Source organism: Trematomus bernacchii, unplaced genomic scaffold (genome assembly GCF_902827165.1).
Source record: "Trematomus bernacchii unplaced genomic scaffold, fTreBer1.1, whole genome shotgun sequence".
Lineage (NCBI taxonomy): Eukaryota > Metazoa > Chordata > Actinopteri > Perciformes > Nototheniidae > Trematomus > Trematomus bernacchii.
The window spans coordinates 4,883,297-4,907,479 of record NW_022987564.1 but is presented as its reverse complement, the minus strand read 5'-3'; the positions used below and the strand labels follow the sequence as shown (position 1 = coordinate 4,907,479).

The 24,183-nt window shown below is 41.3% G+C and overlaps 1 protein-coding gene across 1 annotated transcript; it reads right to left on the bottom strand.

The window, feature by feature from the left end:
• Positions 1–871: 871 nt before the first annotated feature.
• LOC117478203 (3-hydroxyisobutyrate dehydrogenase, mitochondrial-like) lies at positions 872–23,758 on the bottom strand. Its single transcript, XM_034125146.1, has 8 exons — positions 23,637–23,758; positions 21,361–21,521; positions 20,970–21,079; positions 20,681–20,802; positions 9,092–9,225; positions 8,285–8,361; positions 3,105–3,261; positions 872–2,405 (listed from the first exon to the last, which is right to left on the bottom strand). Exons 1-8 carry the CDS (start codon positions 23,704–23,706, stop codon positions 2,247–2,249), a joined length of 990 nt encoding a protein of 329 aa, XP_033981037.1. The 5' UTR covers positions 23,707–23,758; the 3' UTR covers positions 872–2,246.
• Positions 23,759–24,183: the final 425 nt, after the last annotated feature.

Below are 24,183 nucleotides of genomic sequence, written 5' to 3'. Positions count from 1 at the left end.
CAACTGCGGCTGCCACTTAGACGACAGCAGCTCCATAAAATGTCGCGAAAGAACACCAGCCCTCAGAAAAAGAGAGTAAAATAAAAAAACAAAACCGCATTTGTTTTTTTCCCCTCATTTCATTGTAATGATGGAAATAAGGGCATCATTTTGAGATTAGTGCTGCTATTTCTCCCCGTCTGACGTTAAACACTATATGAGGGCCTGCTGAAGAGCTTTGCAGAAAGAGTGGAACAACAGCCCACTGAAGAGCAGGATGGCTGGATATAAGCAGAGGTAAAGAAGACTGACAATTGTGTTTCTTTTCTCTGGGTCACCTAACCTGTTAATTAATCGAGTTAAGTTGGTATACAGAACAAACATAAGTTCACCACTGAAGGGCTTCATGATCTATACATCAAAGTCCTCAAATTGAATGAGGAAAAACTTAGAAAACACAAATAAAACCTTTCAAAAACTGGAGAGATTTCACAGAGAATCAAAGGAGCGATGCCTCTTACTGGATGAAAGTAATGAGCACATACTGTACAGTAGGTAAAATGTTTTACCTATTCTTCAAATGCTTAGTTCCTTATCAGTAGATGGTTGCATGATCTCAAAAGTTAGAAAATGAATCCACTATCTCTAAATATCACAACTAATCGGTAGATTGATAAACATTGTACAGATATTTATGGTCCCTAGAGGATGAATCTTACTGAAGGGGACTGAACTATTTGGGTGTTTATGTTCTCATTCATTTAAAAGTAAAAAGGCCACAGAGTCACTCTCAAAGGTTATTCTTTGTTCACCTATGTCAATAACTTGACAGATAGCACTACTTCTTCAGCAACATGCAGCACTTATCTTACAAAACCAGACAAACAGCCAATACACAGAACATCTTTTATTTTAGGTTACAGCGTGACTGAGGATCTGTTTAACAGAGCAAAGACAAACTGTAGACACTATTAATGAATTTTACTACAAAAGTGAGTCTGTTTAGATTCCTCTTCAATACTACGCAACAAAATGAAATATACATTATGTACATTTGTTCAGAGCAGGGAGGAAATGTTCCTCGCTTACACTTTACATGGATGTCGTACAAGTTGAGAGACAGAGAGAAAGAGAGGAGAGATATTCAAAGTCAAACCTGGCGAGAGAAAGTGCTAGACAATGAGAACAACATTTTGTAGTGTAGATAGTTCAAACAGTGTTGGTCACAAAATAATACTCGAGTGGCTCGATAAGCAGATGTAGACGGTTGAGGTAAGTTTGAAAGATTCTCTAACTGTATCAAAATAGCCCGGCACATCGCACTGCGATGCACACAGTGCAAAAATAACCAGGTATATATCACAGTATTTAAAGTTGTAATGCAGAAGTTGAGTGGACTATCCAGTGAGTGCTGATGCAAATGTTGTTACAAAATGAAACATGAAAAATAAACTGGATGACTGAAAAATGAAATCAACAAATACAAGTTTATGCTGGCAGGATGACTCACGTGACGAGGAGGTGATTGAATGACATCCACCTCCCTGCCATAAACAGACAAATGTAACAAAACAAGTGAACTTTGAGCCCATGGTGTGGCTAGTTTTGGTTACCTTACATGTTGAGAATATGGGATTTGTTCTTCTCCCAATAGAAATGGGGTACCTTTAACTCTGCACTCTCTTGCACTGTCTCTTCAATGAAATGTCCATCACTATGTGAATCCTTACTGTAGCTTGAGTTTTCTTTTCTTTTCTGTCCTCTGTTATTTAGCAATGACAGGCCAGAGGTCATTTGGGTAACAGGCAATAAGCAGCACAAACCCAACAAAAGCATACCTTAACTTTGAACAATCATGCAGTTATTACTTATCAATCATCTTGAAAATCCACATATTATTTGAATGGTATATATAAGCCTTCAGCACCTCATCCTACTTCTCATTTTCCACTCTCAGCCCAGACTGTGAAGAGAGTTGCTTTGTCTCTAGATACTGATCTAAGGTCAGTTTTAGCATTTCCCCCATGCAGGGGGAGAGTCGTGAATTGAAAATATGATTCAGCTAATGCTATGAGGGGACATGGGCCGACATACAGTATGTTAATTGGAGCGCAGATCTGCGCCGGAGGGCAAGGCCTTCGTCTCTCCTGAGCATAGTGGGATAAGGGGCACTGGGGTGTGTGGTTGTAGTGTGTGTGTATATGTGTATGTGTGTGTATGTGTGTTTATGTATGGTCACTTCACAGTTAACTGTGCTCCCCCTCCATTCACTGTCCTTCCTCCTCGCGTAGGAATTGGAAGACGGATGAGAAGTCCTTGTTAGCGTAGCCGCGGGCGCACATGACTCTGAAGATCTGGTGGGCGAGGGAACCCAGAGGGATGGGTGTCTTAGTGTTGGTGGCAGTGTTTTGAGCCAAACCAAGATCCTAGATAGATGGAGAAAGAGAGGCAGGGTTTTTACACTAACATAGTAGAATCTATTTCTGTATATCTAGGCTGATCAAATAAATATCCTTATTTTATCAGAAGTTTGGTGTGTTAATTTAACTTCCCAGGCTTATGTATGCAGAGCACACATTGCAAGTGTATTAAACGACCCCCAGATGCACTAAATAATACACAGGCACAGACTGACCCATACAGAAGAGCTAATGCAGTGACAGTAAATTGAAGTGGCGCACAATAAGTCACAGATGGGATGGTGAGGAGGAGAGTGGGAGTATCACACACAGACAAAAGAGCAGTTAAAAGTGACACAAAATAAATGACAGGGTTGAGATTGAGAGAAAGAGATTGACAAAAAACAGACAAAAAGAAAAGAAAAAGGGCAAATTAGCAGTAGTTGCTAAAATAATTAGTCGATCAGGACTACATTAGATTCTAACCACTTTTATACATTATTAACCATTAAGGTTATTATCCTGGGAAAAAAATCCAGCTTCCAGCTTCAACAAAATATGAAGATTTGGGACTTTGTTTTATTTTATTATAATTTGTGTTTTTGTTTTTGAAATGTTGGATCTACCGAACAAGCCTTTTATTGTAAAACAAATGAATGAAGAAAAGAAGCTTAATCAAGACTTAATTTAAAAGAAAGTGACTTAAAGACAGGGGACAGGTTGTACCTTGGCCATTAGTGTGGTTCCAAAGCCCCCCTGGTAGTTGTTGGCAGAGGGGACTCCCTCCATGACGCCAGGGGCTGGATTGTACGTATCACTGGACCAGCAACGACCTGAAGACATGTTGAGGACCTTTGCCAGCAGCTTGGGGTCCAAACCCAGTCTGGGAAAGGAGGAGAAGAGGTCAGTCGGTTGGTAACATCAACATTTATGGGTGATTATAGGCGTAAAATATTCAAATGATGTTCATAACGCTGTTGCAAAATTCTCTGATTGAGCCCTGAGTCTTTCTTTTACTCGCTATGCTGGTTTTAGTGCATATCAGAACACAATTGTATTAACACCGTCAGACTTCCTTTACACAAACTGCATCCTCGATTAAAGGCTCAACCCTCTGGATTTTGCTACCTGCTAGCTCGACCAAATTGAGCATTTTTAGTATTTAGTATTTTAGAGTTTTCTTCAGCTGTCAAGGTGTGGTTAAACATTGACCAGAGCTGGTGACACCAACTAGTCATTATCTGTGTACTGCCATGGAAGGTTGTCCTTGTGTTTGAAGTGTGTCATGTACAGTCATTTGAATGATTACCTAAACTATCAATGCCCATCAAGGAACTTGTGTTGGAAATGATCTTTAGCTATATACAAGTGTGACACTTCTAGAAGTCACTGTTTTTCTGTACTAATGAATGTCCCTAACGAGTATACACAAAAACATAATAATAAACTAGTAAGAAAATGGGACAAACTGAAATAGGATCGGCGATTATTGAATCCATTTTCAAAACAGTGCAAAATAGCAACACGGAAAAAGATGGGTGTGGGGCGGCTGGTGATCGTGGTGACCCCCATTGAACCTTATGCTAGGCTGTGACCATTCCTCAGTGTTAATGGCTGAAGGCTTTGTAATGCTGGCTAATGCAGTATTGATGTTTACCAGCACATCTATCCTTCATCATCCCTCGTTCATGAAAGAAAGAGGAGGAGAAGTGGTTAAGCAGCACAGGGGAGCCATAAACCTCGCTGTCACGTATAGAAGAACGCTCTTACTTCGGCTGCCCCATTTTGCAGCAACCCACTTTCATATGCAAGTCTCCAGGCTATGATATGCAAAAAGCAAAAAGACAGACAGAAGCAGGGAGTGAAACAAAGTGCCAACCATTACAGGGAAGAGGGTGTAACTATAGCGTCTGTGTAGTGCAGCTTTTGTGTATTAACGGTTTAAAGGCCAGTGTAAAGCGGACCACATCAAGCCCTGGCTGCCTCACTTCACTGTTACTTACAGGCCTGGAACTCTTTTCTGCTCTCAATTTGACTATTAAACCATCATAGGTCCTTAAGGCCAGCAGCCTCCCTCCCTCCCTCCCTCCCTCCCTTCTGCCCTCCCTCCCTCCCTCCACCTGGCACTCATTCTGCCATTACTACCACAGTTTTTATTAGCTGTCTACTAACTAATTAAGAATGGGGATTGCGTTTACACTCTCTCCATGTCTCTCCCTCCTCCCTTACCCTTTTGTGTCCGCTCCTGTGTTTTTTTAACAAACAGTTTTGGAAATGTGGCATGAGTGCCGCCGCATGCGTGCATATGCGTGTGTGTTAGTTAACATGTGTTTTAGCTTGCAATTTGTTAATGTCAGTCTCGCTCATGATGGCTTTTTTAGTTTCCGTCTGAAGCATCCCTCGCCATCCTGCCTCTCATCTCCTCCGCCTTCTCTCCTCTTCCTCCCCCTCGTCTTCCCCGCTGACACCTCCCTGTCTGAGGACTCTAGGGGACATATGTTTGACATCGCGCACAAACCCCCCATCTCTCCACACACACACACACACACACTCTCTCTCGCACACACAAGCAGGCAGCCCCTCCCTGCGTTCTGGGTCAGCAGCTGAAAAGGTTACTGGCTGAGCTACAATAAAGCGCGTCCGAGCGCACAGATCGTTTGTTATAGCGACCAGAGACGCTGACGGGGAGCTGTTGTCCTCTGTTAACGATAAATCAATGAAGTTCCCCTCCTGCTCCCATCACACACGCAGACCCCGCACAGCCACTCACACACACCGCCGTGGTTATTAGCTGACGCAGTGGTGTTGTTCCTCGCCTGCGGTAATTTGCGTGGAGAAGAGGACATGTCACGCTTTAACAAGATTGACATGGATAAACACACAAAGACACAAACGGTGAAACAAACGTGTTGCTGTGCGATGCCGCTGCACATTAAAGAAATGTGAGAGTGAGAGGGATGGAGGTGAAGAAAAGGTGTTTATGTGCTGGAGGGCTCTAGCAGGTGGAGTTCATTTGCAGCGCTGATATTAACTGTCTGTTTCATTGCGATTAGCTTCTCGTCCTCGTTTGATGCCACAGGAGAGGAAGCCAACGCGTGCCCCATTTATTATTACATTACAGAGCTAACGAGCACATACACACACACACAAGCGTTTACTATCCCATTTATAGAGGCAACAAGCGCGTTTATCACCCAACTTGAATCTTCATCGGAACATATGCTCACAATTCATTAAAAGGGGGGAGAGATGTGCATCTGTGTGTCCTGTGGCAAACCTATTTCTGTCTCTCAACACAAAGGGTTTTGTTGTTATGCCCTTAGATCCGCCTGTTGTCTTCCTCATAAAAGAATAAAAGGGCAAATATGTGTGTCCCTACTTGTGACTGCTTGTCTTTATGCATGAATGAGTGCAGGTACACATGTGCAAGGTGAACCATAAAAAGCCTCATATCCCTTCCTGGGCCAGTCGCCTCTCTTCTCTTTTTCCTCTCCTTTCATCTTCATGTGCATCATTAAAATCACTGCTGCCTGTCTCTCCGCTACTCTCTGCAGCTTTTCACCCCCCCCCTCTACCACTGACTGGTTGGCTGCGTGCAAAAATGATGGCAGACAGAGGAGAAATGAAGGGATTAAAAGGAAAGAATAAAAATGAGGAGGTACAGAAAACAGGAATGGGGAAAAAAAAGCCAATCGAGAAGGACGGCAAATAACAGGCTGTGTATGCGGGCTGGGGAGTGTGTGTGTGTGTGCTCATAATTGTCATGCGTGGCCATTCCTTGCTCTAAGAGAACGTCACGCTCTGTTGGAGACGGCCCGAGCTTCCATCTGAGATCAACAAATTAGCTCCACGAACAGAACTGTGCATGTATGTGTCTAAGTGTGTGTGTGTCTCTGTGTGTGTGTGTGTGTGTGTGTGTGTGTGTGTGTGTGTGTGTGTGTGTGTGTGTGTGTGCATCTGCATGTATAGGTGGGGAGAAACACACACACTCATACACATATTCGAGAAAGGGCAGCTCTATCAGGCCCAAGTCCAGCATGATAAAATGTTATTGCCATTTTCCTGTAAATTGGCTGTGAGTGTTCGGTCTCCTTTGTGTATGACTGTGTCGTGTGTGTGTGTGTGTGTGTGTGTGTGTGTGTGTGTGTGTGTGTGTGTCTGTACATATACGGCTAAGAGAGCGCCCTCTCTGCATAAGAGGCTGGGCCGCAATGCAGCATGGGAGATTTACGGGTGTGGGCTCTCTCTAAACGATGACAGTCTTTGTCAAACCCCATAATAAAGCCCCAGAGATTGGTTAGTAAGAAGGGGGGGGAAACATGGACACCCACACACACACCATGCATGTATGCGCACACACAATCATAACTGAATAACTGAAGGGTCAGTTTGCATGTAAAAAATAATTCACAATCAAAGTGAAAGGATGCCGTAGTTAGCATTCGTATCCTTTTATTCATTGGCATATGTTACAATGATGTGCACAGTCTGTCGCAGTTTGCTAGAAAACTGCTGTCTTCAGTGTCTGTGGATGTAAATCTGTGTGTCAAAGTGTGTGTGTCAAAGTGTGTGTGTGTGTGTGTGTGGCAATGTGTAAATCTGTGTTGCTCCCTTAATGCCTCCATATTTCAGAGGCCTAGTGGGGGGATTTATGTGCGACTGCTCATGCCAATTTTCCTCCTCTGTCTCAGCACAGATAAATCAGCGGCACTAACACAGCTGCACTGTGAGAAGAGCAATTCGCGTACATGCACGCACGCACGCATGCACACACACAAACACAAACCATTTAAAGGTGCAAAACCCATAAAAATGCATAATAGTTACACACTAAACAGAGGGAACAGTCTATTATTGGCAGGGGATGTGTAATAATAAAGTAGATTATAAATTCACATTTGTGAGGTCAAAAAAACTATTGTGATGGCTCAGGTTAATTCATTCATGTGAAGAATAACTGATGTGTAGACTTAATTTCCTAACAATTTAACCAAAGATGGATTGATTTGGATGTTAAGATACTTTTGAATCCTTCGATGAGCCACATATTTTAGGTCATATCCAAATGATTTGGTTTAATTCAGAAGACTTCATATCCCATCATTCTCAGCCTTTGTGCCATGATGAATGATGGGATATCTAGGCGGTGTTCAATGACAGGCTTGTGACAGGATACTGGTGAGAGCTCAATCAGTAGATGTAAATCAGAATCTTTGGCTCCGCCCCCTCATCCATCTCTCTCCAGCATAGGCGGCTCCCAATCGGGGCTGGGCTGACCCCTTTGCACTTCCATAAACCACACGCACACAAACTCACACACACACACACACACACACACACACACACACACACACACACATTTCCAAACCAGTATAGATGTGGTGAAATACTGCCACAGTAACAGCCATATCACTGGTGTAGCAATTGCTTTTATAGTGACAGCTATATCAAAGGGCCAATATCATGCGTGGTTAAAATGAGGGACCCTCAAACGTGCCACCTCGAAGATCATGGTGATTGTACGGCTTATAAAACAAATATCTTGATTTTGCTTGACTCGGGAGGAAAAGTCTACTGCTCCACGTCCCTCAACAAGAAAAAGGAAGCCCACTGGATCTACTGAACAGTTGGTTTTGACATGAAGTTACACCTCACTGGTCTGCACGAGCAACCTATTGTGATTACTAGCTCATTTTCCATTTAACAGCTTAGGTGGTATAAGTTGAAGTAAGGTATATCCATTTTTAATAGCCCAATCAGAGGTTTCCCTGTGTCAGAATGTCTCTGCTCTGCTGCAAAGTGTTACAGCTACATTAACCTTTCCCATGTAAATCTATCTTCATCCTTGCTTTTCCCTTTAGGATAACAGGCAGGAAGCAGCTTAGCGCAGCATCGGCCGACTGTACCTGATGCCAAGGTTCATTGTCTCTGCGGTCCCAATCATCCCGATGGCCAGGAGCATGTTGTTGCAGATCTTAGCGGCCTACAGAAGATTAAATTAAAACAGAACAGGCACTTTTATTTTGTGTATAATGAGGTTTCCAAGACAACATGTAATACAGGATCTGAATTCATTAAAAAAGGTACATCATACTCAGATACTATAGACTTGTGAATGTGCCAATCAAGTGGCTACCTACAAAGATATTTCACTAAGACATCTAGCATGACAATTCCTGGATTAGTTAAAGTGTGATATTCAAACTGCTTAAGATTCCTTTTTTATTATGTTAAAGGAAAGATGGTAGAATAATGGACTGTCATTTAAAAGTTCAAAATGAACAATATTATAGTGCATTTTATATATATTTAAATACACAAACCATTAGTTGTTTATTTTTATAATAATAAGCTTCATTTGTATAGCACTTTTCTTGCATCAGGGGCAGCACAAACACAACCAGAGTTTTACATGCAGCATCAAATAAAAAACACTTTAAGAGACACAGCAGTAAAAGCTAATCAAAAATAAAACACAATGAAATGGTGATCCCTTTCGGTAAAATAAAGGAAGACAAAATCAATAAATAGGTTAAAAAAGAAATACCTATTAATAAAATAAATAAAATATAATGTAATCAATGAAAAGACGCAAATCATGGAAAGGAGTAAGTTCATATATAAAGTACAGTATGTGTTTAAGTTACTGAAACAAGGCAGTGAGTGTGTGTGTGTGTGTGTGTCTGTGTGTGTTAGCATGCATTAGTCTTTACCTGTCCAGTGCCAACCCCTCCACAGTAGACAACATTGGCTCCCATGCAGGTGAGCAGCTCCTGCGCAGCGTTGTATTCCTCCTCCGGTCCCCCCACCATGAAGGTCAGTTTGGCCAAGCTGGCAGCGCCGACACCTGAACACAGAACACATGTTCAAACCGTGCTGATGTTAACTCAGGTGAGCACACGCTGTGCTTGAGTACACACATTCATCATGTCCATCCCCTGGCTCTGAAATAGTACGACCCAGACCTGTGGACCTGAAAATAGTGTTGGAGGGAAAATTGATTCGTGTAAGAATTCATATTGTAATATTCTGACTTGATTCACAACTTTAAAAAATTGAAAATGTTTTTCTACAAACATAGATTAAGATACAAAGAGGACAATCCTACACACCAAGTCAAAGTTGTATTAAGCATTATTGTGTGAACTGCCTACCAATTTTATTTATCTATCAGACAGCCTATTTTTTTTTGTATAACTTAAACTTGTTTGTTTTTTAACTGAGAATTGAGAAATACTAAACAAAAAGTAAAATGTTACTAATGCCCAAGTGTAGCATGAATACCATTTGTCTTAGGTTTGCAAGGGAGTTTATCAAATAATGTTTAATTACGTTATATGTACTTTCATGCCTTCATGCAATGATTTTTCACAAATCCAAAATCGAATCAGATCATGACATAATGAAAAGATTAACAGCTCTGCCTGCAACACACTACACACTTTTATACAAGGTTAAAGAGTGAGTTAAACGTGACAAATAAAAATAGCGCAGCCGCAGTTTGAGCCTAAGTAAACAGGTGTATCCAACTCAAATGTATAGATTTGCCACACAAAAGAACACAATACATCAACCACTTGACTGTTTCAACACTAACAACAGTGTGTAAAAGGTCAAATGTGTACTCTGTGTGTGTGTGTGTGTGTGTGTGTGTGTGTGTGTGTGTGTGTGTGTGTGTGTGTGTGTGTGACTCATAGTGGGACAGGCGTGTTAAGTAGTGGAGCACCAGAGGGACAGAGGTATCTTTAAAAGCCGATTGTTGCCATCATCCTCTGCACAACCCTCGTGGGAGCCTTTGCCTTTTGTCCTGTCACCCTTACTCTCTCTGTCTCACACACACACCAACAGCTGTGCCTAAGGCCAGCCCCCCTCATGGGGGTATCAGTGACAGGCGTGAGGGGTAATTAACTTTACACTTTATCATGTTCAATTAGACGTCCCTCACCGTGCCTGATGGCTTAAGGAGCGTGCCATGTTGTGGGAGGCAACCTCACCCCCCCACTCTGCCCACCCCACAGGGTCCTTAATGCAGAAATAACCCCTTTCAGAGTGGGCTCGACCCAGCAGGCCTGAGTCTCCTGTGCAATGGCAGTGTCCCTTGCATGCTTTATTGAATAACTCCAAACATTAACACAAAGCACAGCTGGTACACACATCATGTATACACAAACTCACACAGGGACAACAATGTGATATCATTCTGATATCAAACACAATAGTTAGAAAAGTACTGAAGTAAAAAGACTGTGACTCTGCATGCAAAGTGACTTTTAAAAGGAGGAAAAGAGGAGGTTATCTGGGAAAAGGAAAGGAAGAAAATGGAAGGCAGAGAGAGAGAGAGAGAGAGAGAGAGAGAGAGAGAGAGAGTTCAAATGTCTCTTTAGGGTGTCGTCTGGCTCTAATGAAAGGGCTCTTAATAGTGAAAGCCTAATAATGTCAGTGTTAATAATTAAAAGGGAATTACCAGGGACAAAACAGCTGAAGTCACATTATAGACTTTACTGCAGAGGAAAGGGGAGGAGAGGAGAGGAGAGGAGGAGGGGAGAGGAAAAAAGAGGAGAGGAAATAAGGAGAGAGGAAATAAGGGGAAAGGATATGGGAGGCGAGGAGACTTACTGTATATTACTATGATCCATAAACATAAATATACATCTCTTTTTCCTCCCCCTTCTTTAATTGGCTCTTCTGTTGTCAAGTGTATGATGCCACTACACTGTGTGTGTGTGTGTGTGTGTGTGTGTGTGTGTGTGTGTGTGTGTGTGTGTGTGTGTGTGTGTCAGTGCTGAGCTGTCAGCAGGTCATTAGGGCCACACAAGGAAGCCCACGCTGCGGCAGCTGCCGATGGACCACGGCAAACACACGCTTAACATAAGGCCGCCACACACACCCATCATACACACATATGGTTCACAGACCATAGGCATGATAGACTCTGATCCTTTCTGTGACTTTCTGTTGTCTTTTTTAATGTCATTTATATGCCTGACTTAGACTTTAGTGTAATATAAGGACAGTTTCTTTTGGTGACAGATTGCTCAGATTTATGGCGATTTTACTGTTTGTTTGGCCAAATAGTTTGTGATACACACGTCGGAAGTAGTCATAACACTTTTCTCGACTATGCTATCATTATAAATGTATCAATAATCATATAAATAATGATACAGTCGATTAGAGTTTATCTTACTTACAGGTAGTTGTAAAAGTTCAATACATCTCATCACTTCTTATTTCCTTTACTAGTTTTCATTCTTCAGGCTTGTGTTCTCTCTAACAGGCAAATACACATCAACACACAAACACACACGGACGCACAGAAAGAGCAGTGTGACAACTGTGCTGGTTCATTAGTGGAGATCACTGTTTGCGGATGACTAAAGAGGAGATTATTGATAACACAGTCAATGTGCTGATCAATATATTTCGCTAAGGAGAGAAAGAAAGAGAGAAAGAGAGAGAGAGAGAGAGTTTTAGAGATGACAGCAGAGAACGAAAACGATCTTTCTCTTCCTACCTCCCAGCGTCCCCCCCAACTCTCCCTCCCTCAAATTAACTAATCACCCTTAATAAGCTCTTATGATCTGTAGTGGATTTCTATAGGCAGTGACACCGGGATGATGGAAGATCCTTGTTGGTGGAAGAATAACAAATCATTAGCATAACAATGTGTGTGCTGGGGGTGTCAGTGAGTCTGTTCATTGTGCACGGGCAAAAGTGCATTTGTGTTTGTGTGTTATTCTGTGATGTCTATGCAGTGTCTATGTAGTGGCTATGCTTCTACCGCGTGTGTGTAAGTGTGTGTGTGTGTGTGTGTGTGTGTGAGGGGACATCCCGTTCTCGGACTGGTCCTGTCAGAGACGGATTAAAGAGGAATCCTAATGAGGCTTCCTGAGCGCCGGGCCCGCCGGCTCATCCATCCCAGCGGGAGTGACAGTCCGGGATCGTTAGCACTGCACAACTACACAACGCCCCCTAGGGGGGGAGACAAGGTGTGTGTGTGTGTGTGTGTGTAGAAGGGTTGGGGGGGCACTTATGATAAAAGATACAGGGTTGAGAGATGGAGAGGAAAGAGTAGAGGGATGCAAATACTGAAAACACTTCCACAACAGAGAGGTTACGTATATAATGCCAAAAAAATACTTAATAAATATGTAATATCATTTTGAGATTTGGATAAAAAACACGTATATCATTCTAATGTCTAGCAGGCGATCCTCTTGGGAAATAATTCCCTTGGGAAAAAACTTCTCCTCTCCTCGGTCACTTTCTCTCATCTTGCTCCAGGGGACAAGTTCTGGTTGGTCCTTACTGTTAAATAACCAAATGCAAATATTCTCACAGCTGAAGCTGGCTGGAATATTAATGAGCTACTCTGTGGCTTTTAATTTGTAGAGTGAAAGAGTAAGGCGCTCCAATAATATGTTGCATGACGTATGAAGGCACCACACAATGTGCATATATGTGTGTGTGTGTGCAAGTGTAATTCTGTGTGGCCTGTGCAAGTTAGCTTTAATTCAAAAGGAGACATACATCTCCTTCATCTGATCTCCTCAATTAACAAGATTCAAGTTAATAAGCAGGCAATCAAGCCCTATTAGTACAGATGCTTGACAGCAGGCTTCGACGACAGTCATCAACCATAAACATGAGAGGGTGAAGCTGGCTGTGTAAAGGCAAAGGAAGATCAGAGAAACAGCTTTGGTTTTGTAGTGAGCACACAATTCATTAGCACTTCTTTCATTACACACAGCACAATCAACCAAAGCAATTCATGACAAGGTTATAACCTTTTAAACTCTTTTTGAAGTGGCGCATGTATGTACAAAGTAAGTGAGAATGTCTCTGGTGTGTGCATGCAGTATCAGTGTGTGGGTTCCTGTGTGTGTGTGTGTGTACCAGAGACAGGTGCAGATCCCAGAGCTGGCCCGCCAATAAGACGTCAGTCTGAGCTTCTGAGGCCGTGTCTCGGAGTTACGAGCCGCATGTTAACCAGTAGGCACTTTTTTATTGGTGGTGGGTTTAAATGAAGCTACATTTGTGAATATGAGGCTACGCAAACAACACACTCGGTTGCAAACGCACATACACACACAAAAAGAGTTTGTTACTGAATGACGCATTTGACAACGAGCCACAACCCTTTTTTCTCCCCGCAGAGTATACAAAGAAACACTTTAAGCAAAAACAACACCTACAATATAATTTGAGCTCTTCCAAACACCCTATTTCCTAAAATGATAATGTAAATGTTCTTTGAGGACGCCAGGAATGATTAAGGGTTACGCTTAAGTTCATGTCCAAATGTAGTTCGTGTAAACAAACTCTGGTTTTGGCATTATTTTCGTATTGTTTGCCAAAGTTCTTAACAATATCCACATGTTATGTTTTTGCTTGGCTGACAGCAATCTATAAGTCAGACTGAAAAGAGCTTTCACACTTGAAGCCTAACAGCTTTGAGTCGATGGGAGTTGACTGCTGGCAGTGTAAGCCAGTGGGGGTAGCATGTTTACAGGCCAACAACGCAGCATCATGTGGCCCACCATTATAATTACACCCCAGGGCAGATCTTTTTCTCAAACAAATTAAAAACCCAAGCAGACCCTGTAAAAAGCACAACGGATATCAAGTAAATGCGTGAAACTGTACGAGCAGAAACCAAAAATCGCTAAATAAAAGAAATCAGCACTTTCAACAGTTTGTCTGCCAACTTTGCTAATGTTCGTACGTTGTGTTGAAAACAGACTCTTTATCGGCTCCAGTTAACGAGCGCAGAGCCATGAGAACTGACTGCTGCACGAAAATGAGAACCACGAGTGGAGAAAGTTTGGGTTTTTAGAAGAAAATAACGGAAGAGATCATTCAAGCGTCAACATAGTTTCTTGTAAACTAATGTTAATACAGCCCTAAGGATTTCGTTTGTAATGCCTGTCCATTGACCACTAGGCCAGCCCTCATCATCATTATCATCATCATCATGAGTAACTGCTCCAGTCCGTGGGGGAGAGGCTGGTCAATGGGAGGTGACACAGGATAAAGGGAGCAGGAAAGGTCCACGATCAATCCCTTCTCCGGCGCAATGAGACTCATCTACGACGGAGCAAGTTAATAATGATCCCCAATTAGGTTGGTCTCAGGCAAGGAAACAGTTATACACAAACGCATTTACAATCCAACGGTTGAAGTGCAAAATAGGGCTGCACTCAAAGTTTTTCTTCATTTTTAATTGAATCTATTTTCTAAACTAATTGTTGGTCCATAAAATGTCAGAAGTAGTGAAAGTATCCATCCCTGTTTCTTAATGTCCATGGTTATGTCTTTAAATGTCAATCCAAAACCTGAAGATATTCTATTTAAAATGATAATAAAAAAAAGAAGCAGGAATTGTCCATATTTGAGAAGCTGAAAACAGCATTTTCTGGTATTTTTGCATTAAAAATTGACTTTGTTATGAAAGTAGTTAGGGTAAGATTATTTGTAGACTTTTGTTCTGTCATTGCAACTTCTTTCTCCCTATTACTCAATCAACAAGTCAAATCATCGTATACCTTTTTAAGGAAAGTACAATACCACACCATTAAAATACTCCATTCGAGAAAAAGGTTGGACTTAATACTGAAAAGATATTTAGTTTAGTATTAATTTAAATTGAGAAAACAGGGGAATCTCTATACGAGACGCTGAAAACAGCATTTCCTGCCATTTTCTGCATGTAGAATTACTCAATTAAAACAGTTATTGGATTATAATTGTTTGTATTATAGCCGATTATTTATCTGTCAATAGACTAATCTGTTAGCAGACCAATTATTACGGCTCTAGTGCAGAAACTGTCCTTGATACAGACAGAATGCTAATTCCCTTTTGGGTGAGTGACATGCAGTGTGACGTTTGAGCTACATTTGACAGATTTTTTGTTTTGCTCATACACCAGCTTACGATGTGCCTGCACACACAGCAGATGACATACGGGCAGAGATGTGAGAGCCAGTCCCCAGCTGCTGTGGGTCTCCCCCCATCTGGAGCATGGGCTAGAGTCCCCCCCTCACCACCCCTCCATCATCGACATCCCTGGTCACTTTACCGCCCTACACCCTTTCTCCCACTGCCCCCCCCCCCTCCTCCTCTTTCCCCCTATGTCACCAGAACCCGTCAGTGAGAGGCTTGTTATGCTAATCTAGTCTTTGGACCACTGACGCTCTCTAGTACTGGTGAGCCATCAACTTGACGGACTGCGACAGCAACACCCCCTGCCCGTCCAACATGATTCCTTAACTCAGTGTCAGAAAATACCACTAACCTTCACTAAACTGCCTTCAGAGCCCTTATGCTGCTTCCTCTCACCAAGCATACCAGTGGCAAACATTTAGTTAGACTGGTCTGAACTGGCTACTGAGTCTTTATTTACTACTTTCAACCACTTAATCTTAGAGTCTGAGTTCTCAGTGTCACATGAATGCACCATATAGAGCCAAGAAAAAAGCCCATAATGGAAAATAAATTATCCAAAGCATGTGCACTCATTTATCAAAAAATTTCACTATTTTTAGAAAATGGTAGCATGTTATACTGTGATTTAAATGTGTAACCCAATCAAAACAAATCTTATTGTTTTGGGACCAAAATAATTCTGTGAAAAAACTTGGAGAGGCTTCCTGTTGTAAGATATATAAAAAGTATATTCTTTTTTTTAATAGGAGGGATGAAACCCTCTTTAGTGGTCACACATACAGAGCACACAGCACACACAGTGTAATGTGTTCTCTGCTTTTAACCCATCCTAATACCAGGAGTCTAGTACTAGGAGCAGTGGGCAGCTATTGCACAGCGCCCGGGGAGTAATGGGAGTGAGGGGGGAAGGGGGGTGTCCGGTGCCTTGCTCAAAGGCACCACGGCAGGGCCCAGGAGGTGAACTGGGACCTCTCCAAGTAGCAGTCCACACTCCATATTTAGGTCTGTTCGGGGACTTGAACCGGCGACCCTACATCTCCCAGTCCAAGCCCCATACTGACTGAGCCACTGCCAATATCTAACATGGTTTTTCCCAAAAGTCCAACTATGTAAATGTCAATGAAAACTCTTTAAGGAGTCAGATTTACACATCACACATACTGGACTGAGATGGGCTGCCGAACTAGTTATGAAAAGTGTGCTCATACCTCCTACATTCACATATAAAATAAGCACAGAGAAACTTACTCATAAATCAGATGAATATGAAAACTGGTTTCCTGTTTCAAACTCTTCACATACATCACTCTGCACAGTGAGGCTCAGAAATACAAGGGAAGTAACAGTGACAAAAAGAACATTTAGAGGTTGACTTTAAGTACCAAAGTTCATGCTTTAAAGAATAAATATTAGTTTAGACAGTGTAATGTCAATAAAAGCTCCAGAAAAAATGAGTGTTTTGTTAAACTCTTATGTCCAAGGGCAAGCATAAACCTTTTAAAAATACAATGATGACTATCTGCATTTCAAGCCTGACTACATGTTAAGGGTTACTCATAGTAAAAGATTATCTTTTGTGGGAGAAGCCCCAGGTCCTGTTTGCCTGGAGGGAGAAATGGAGTCTGTATCAGTCGGCATGCAGTGGATCGGCAGTGTTGTGTGACGAACAAACTGGTGCCAGCGTTGGTTTAAACAAGCTCCTACAGGCTGGAGGATGACGTTCAAACTGACGGCAAATGACACACTGCAACACTCAGGCTTCAGTTGATGTGGTATGGTTATGATTAGAGCGGTGTTGAGACTCAGCCTAAAGAGGTAGTTAGCTAAGGATTATAAGAGCTCGCAAACAAGCAACATATCCCGAGTGCCGATGGTCCCACAACAGCTCCTTCTTGCTTTCAATTGCCCCGATAGCAGACTTTCCCAGCGCTGGGAAAAACACAATGAAAGGTTTTTTAGGGCCTTTTAAAAGCCATCGTCCGTTAGCAATGTGGCAGCCCACCATGGGCACACAGACACAGGCATTCTGGGTAATTACTGCTAACGACCCCGCCACTTTTTAGCCAGACCTCCTATTTTTGCCATCGCCGTGCCAACACCCTGAGCCTGTGACATCAGAGTTTGTTTTGTTGTGGGTCAACTTTGCATGCGGACGCTTTTAAGGACACCAGAGAGTGGTAGAAGTGTGTGTGCAAGCAAATGCCTGACGAGCCAGTGTCTAAGTTAATATAACTGTGTCTATGCAGGAAAGCTCAGAGATTAAAACTATATGGATATGTGTGTGTGTGTGTGTGTGTACCAGGACACAGCTGGGTCTTGCAGGGCAAAAGCCAAGATGCTGGTCAGTGTGCAAAAATGAAAGCAGGCAAGATACCCACGAGAAGAAAGTTACAGTTTTTTTGATGGATCTTTTTAAAAAGGGTTGCGACTCCACTATTCAGATCCCACGGTTGGCATGCCAAACCTCTAGTGACGCACAAAATGCACATACACACACACATTTCTGTGTAAAACACACTACCTCACACACCACACATACACGACAGGATTAATTTTATCTAGAAGTAAAACCTAAATTAAAAACAAATGCAGAAACCACAAAAAGAGCAGACTGTGTCTGCAAGAGTTTACAGGGGATCAGCAAGTCTGTGCCGAGTGTATCGTTACACCAAGTGAACTAAATACATTTTGATTAGAAAATGTCTATATTCATAAAGTTCATTCAGCAAATATAATAAATTATGTTAAAATAATAGAATAAATCAATGTGTGTCATCTTTGTGTGTCTGCTTGAGAATAAGCCAGTATAAGTACTATTGGTCACAGTCAGAGCTGAGCTGAGCTGCTGTCAAACATACACACAAACCTCCTGAGGATGACAATGCCCTATTTGGGTAGGGTGCCATCTCCTGGTTGGAACAGAGCATGTAACCTCATATCCCACCCAGAGAGATGGGAAGTGGGCTAGAGATAGGGAGGTGGTCATGTTTCTTGCTAGTGGGAATGAAGTTGCCACATGCTGAAACCATCTTTCATGAAATGTATGTCTCCTTATGTTTAGTCTGGGACATCAAGATCACACACAAACTACCATTCACGAGTCGGGCTGAAAGTCTAAGTGTGTGCATTTTAAAGACATCAGAAACATTTATCTTTCTAAGAAATGTCAGAAACTATTACAAATGCTCATCACATTCCTAAAGACGTAGGTGGTGGCATCTTTAAATATAAGTTTTTTTGTAAGACTAACAACAATGAAAAACAGGGATACTCCTTACATTTCGGGGCAAGTGGTTGTTTTATGCACTTGGTATTTTGATGCACTCTTGAATATGACGTGTGGATGTCCCAAGGTGACACTGGGTGCCGGGTGCATGCAGTGTGTGCATGTGTGTGGGAAAGAAGAGTGTCTGCACAGCTAGTTGCAGAGGCCAGAGGTAGAAGGTAAATCATTGGTCATCTCAGGCTAGTAAAAGAGGCTTAGTTAAGTGACAGGAAAGGCAGAACCTTCACAGAGGACTGCACACACACAAACTGTGAACTGTCTATAGTATGTAAACAGCGTGTGTGTTAAGGGAGAGTAACTGGCTTAAGGCTCTGATCTCACTGACTGCAGTCGGGTCTGTTCTGCAGACGCCAGCTGGTAAACATGCCAGTGTGGGCTAAGTCTGTGTTTGTCAGGGCGAAGGGGGGGGAATACAGTGCGTTTTGTGCACGAATTCAAGATTGTGCAATAAAAGGCAAATCTGTTATGATCAGAGTTAGTCACCAGATGAGCAGGAATGTCGGCATGTAGCATACCTTCACTGTAATCCTGAATGAAAATAAGAAATGTGTGTGTGTGAAAGAGAAAGAGAGACGGACAGTTTTACTGCGACGTGTCTCCTTCATGTCTTATCTCCCTCCTCTCCTTTCCTGCACTCCATGTGAGGGCAGATTCTCTCCTCTTTATGACTCTTTATCTGACATGAAAGGCACTAACATGGGATACCCGCCATTACGGCTCCATCAACATGAAAAGCTCTGACACGGGATTCTCCACGGCGGCTCAGCCCATTAAGGACGACTGGTGATCCTGTGCTCTGTCAAAGAGCCGTCACAGGGAGACAGCACCAACATAATGAGGACTTAAAACCTTAACCTTGCCTTTAAGACCTCTGGTCAAAAGCAGCAATAAAACCTCAAGAGGGCACCTACTGGCTGGCCCGCTCAGTAATTACAACCCATGTCCTAGCACTAACCCAAAAGGTCCTATAGTTTAGATATACACAAGAGAATAAGACCGTTCAGAAGTAAGGCTGAGGGGTCATGGCCTAGAACACTATGATTGGTATTCTTAAGTGAACTAAGAGTCTGATTCTGCTTTTGATAATGCCATCTACACCTAGTCTTAATTGCCTAACTACTGTTTTACAGTTAGTCATAAAGAAAGAAAGAAAACCGGTGATTCCTTGAGACAAAGCTTGCATAAGCAAAAAGAGCAAATTACACACAGATCTCAAAATCTAAAATATGCAAAGATGGACTTAGCAGGTAGAAAGACAGCAAATCAAAAACATGCACATGTTTAATAATGCAGTGTATATATATATATATATATATATATATATATATATATGCTTGTGTGCAGCATATGGGCACATTTATTTAAACACTAATTTTACCAAAACAGCAAATTCCATTCTCCAATTTAACACTTCAATATATTTATTTTAATTTATTTTAATAACGTTTATTTAATAATATGTGAGTTTCTTTTCCAAATATTTAACAATTACTTTTTAAAATCAACATGAGACACTCTTCACATTGAAATGAACGAGATTCATCGCCCAGCACATGTCACATTTGAAGCTGGTTGAACACCGTGAGCAAATGCCAGGGGTTGAGTATCCATCCAGTCAACTATAACTGGTGTGTTAACTGTAGGCTCACAAGTTAAGATGTGACCAGTTGCTGACAACCACTGTAGCATTTAAAAGGCAATTTTTAAAAATAGGCGTCAGGCAAAATGTCCAATCCTAATAAAAGGCTCCGGCGCTTCATTACATCACTTGCAGCACTTCACGATTAACAATGCAGGCAAAACAGCATCACTAATCTGTTTTAACCGAATATTAACTGGTATAGCTCTGGTTACAACACCAAAACAAACGTCTGCCAGCACGTTCACATGTCATTCATTATGGAGTCTGTTGTAACCACAACGTTATCTATTTTCACTTCGCTTCATGTGTGAGTAGAGAAACAAAGCTCTGCACATGGTGAAATACGAGAGCAGAGAATATGAACGATTCTGTGAAATTTTAGCAGAGACGGGATAAACATTGAAACAAATGTGGCTGACACATTACCTCCTGACACTGGAGCGTCCATGAACACAGCACCCATCTTCTCTGCAGCGACGGCCATCTCTCTCGAGACGGCAGGGTCGATGGTGGAGGAGTCAATCAACAGGGTTCCTTTCTTCACTTTCCTAAAGAGGGCAAAACAAAAAGCATTAACACTTCATGTATAGCAAATGTTTGGCCAAGCCCCTCTGTTCATACATTGAACATGCTGCAATTGTGATGTTTTTGTCTTATCATTTTTTAAGAGGTACATTAGGGTTGCATGAATGCGTGAATAGTAAATGATGCTTACTTGAGGATGCCATTTGGACCTGTGTAGACTTCAATCACATTTGGACTGGAGGGGAGCATTGTGAGGATGCGGTCGGCTTTTTCTGCCACGTCTGCTGGAGAGTCTACTACCTAAAGATTGGAGTCAAAATTGCACAAAACATTAGATCAACAACACAATATTCATTAACAAATTGGATGTGTTGAAGTTCTTATTTATGAGAAGCTCTTGGCCCATAGCACATATTTATTTTGTAGCTCTTCTAAAAAGATCTGCATTAAGTTTCAATAACTGCTTCGTAAAAGCTTGCAATAATTGTCAAGTTTGTTGGTTTACTTGTTAAATGTCGAATTGTATGTTATATTCTGTTAAATGTTAAAATGTCAATATGTAATGTGCTACTGAGTGTTACCTGGGCACCCATGTCCTGCAGCTCCTTGCAAGACTCAGGGAAGACATCAGTGGCAATAACAGGATAACCGTTTCTTAGCAGGTTTTTGGCCATGGGGCTGCCCATGTTCCCCAGGCCAACAAACCCAATGGGGGTTTTTGAAGCCATTGATCGCGATGACACTGAGGAGGAAAACAAAGTTGTCATTAGATGTGTGGAAAAGATAGAGAAAATTGAGAATCCCAGAGCAACTCAAACACAAGTTATACACAGTAGCTATCTACTAAAGATAGTGCAGTTGATTAGAATATTGGAATACTTAAAATGATGGTGAGACTACTTTCTACTAGTAGTCTTATGGAAAACTTTGGTTCCTATGGCTAATGTCTATCAGGAAACATTCCAGTTAAAAGCAACTTAAAAAACTGCAAAATGTATATTTTCAAGATTTAAATTCTCTATTTACATAACAGAGAAAATCTGTCTACTGTAACTTAAGACCAGCTTTCAGCGCAGTCTGGCCAGGCTATTAAACACTTCTGGTTCAGCCAAGGTCCAGCCAGGTTAACAGGTACTAAACAGAGTGGAAACCCTGGCACTGAACCCAGCACACAGCAATAGGATTAGGCCTGGACAGTGAAGCAAAAACAACAATCTCTACTGTAAATGTAACAACCTCCTCATCATATACTATACTGTATCACAATGCTATTACTCTGGAGATAAAACTATTCCTTCAAGTTGATATTAACTGTCCTAACATAAGTGTTATCCTAATGACACACCATCAGCTAGTAACATAATTATCTACGATGTGATCTATGAAATAACAATAACAAAGATTGAGATGACCACATATTTTGCTACTAATGGCACTATTTACTATCTTTCTACAACATGTACTGTTATGATGATGTTTTAAGAGAATAATAATAATATGGCTAATCTTGCTGTTCACACAAGTGTGGTAACCCATTTGAAGTGATTGCTGTTATTACTGTACAATGGACTTTGAGACTTTCTGTACAGGAATGGGGAAAGACCACGTCATGAAGGTAGTACCAGGGGAAAAGAGAAAGCACTGTTTTTTTGGCCATTATTAAGGGAAATTATTTGTGTAGCCAAATAACACCATTGTAATGCAATGACAACATTAAAGAATAAGCAACAGTTCATACTTCATAGTAGGGCTGTGCAATTAATCGTATTTTAATCGCAATTACGATTTTGGCCTGCCACAATTACGAAAACAACATAATCGAAAAAAACAATTATTTTGCTTTGCTAGGTACAAATTTATTTGTATTTATCATATTTATATATGTTTAGTAGCTTGTTGAAGTGCGCTCCAAAATATTTGTTGATCTTGTTTATTGGTATTTATTATTTTGATATTATTTATTTAAATGTAGATATAAATGTATCATTTATTTAATGAATTTTTGTATTGGTTTTTCAGTTGAATTATACGTTCAGGGAAATCAACAGTTAAAAAGATACTGTTCAAATTATTATTTGTATTTAAAAGTTCAATAAATGGATGTTTTCAAAGTCAATGAATAATCGTATTTAATAATCGTGATATCAATTATTGACCAAAATAATCGTGATTATGATTTTTGCCATAATCGCACAGCCCTACTTCATAGCACAACAATTTGAACACCACAGAGTTAAATGCAGTGAAGGAAGGAGCAGTGTAACTATAATATCATGGCAATTGTTTTCGAATTACAAATAGTGTCTTAACAAGGACAATTTATATCCACATTCACTGTTTCTGATACAAAAAACAAGTTGTGTTGTATTGTAGGAGGGGCAGGAGGAGTGGACGGAGTGGGCGTTGTATTGCAATCAAAAGCTACCTATGAATGTGTGTAAAGAAAAACACACATTGGTGTATTCAGAATAGCAACATCCAGAGCAGACTAACACAATAAGAGCTCAATCCATATCTTACCCATCCATCTAGACTCTAAAGGTGTCTTTAACAAAGAGATCATGGTCAATTAAAATTAGCTGCTGCTGGCTATTGCTTCACATTTCATTATGCTTATGCATTAAGCACACTGTCCTAACAGACTGCAGACTGAACACAACGCAGCAGGTGACAGACTCAGGACATTGTGTCCGCACTGTCTTACTTAACTAGCATGAGCAGTAAGTATTCACACTTTTTTCAGTTGGCTAACGAGCTAGCTAACAGGCTGTAGCAGAGCATGTTCCGCTTGCCTTTTACCCTCAACACACGGGGGGAAACGGCACAAGGAAACTGACAACATAAGCGAATACGTTACCGAAAGCAAGGTCGACATGCCTTGTCCACCTTAACAATAGGTTTCGCGACCCTCTAAACAACGCAGCCATGCTTCTTTCCCCTTGACCTCAGCGTACAGTGACAGCTGTCAAGGAAGGAAAGCCCAACCGAACTGTTATGATCAGTTGCGGTTTTCACCAATCGCAGCTCTCGATAAGTTTCCGCAGCCAATCAGAAGAAGGCAAAGGCGGGACATCCTGTGCTACTGCCCTTTAGCCACTTTTGTAAGCACAGTATCCACTTAAAATGAACACAAACGTAAAATCATTAGATTTCATAACAAATGATTTCGCTATGCAGTATATATTTTGTATTGTAATGAATGCTATATAGTTACGACATTATATATACACAGCAGATGATCTCCACAGCAATTATGGGTTATTATTGTAAGTCAAATTAGCTATAAATGTATGAGGCAAGAGAAGATAATTATTAAACTGATTGAATTAACTTTTGTAACTAATTTAGTTATTTTCTGTAGTAGAGACATCTGCTTTCTCCCCCTCCTCAGCATCATTGGTGGT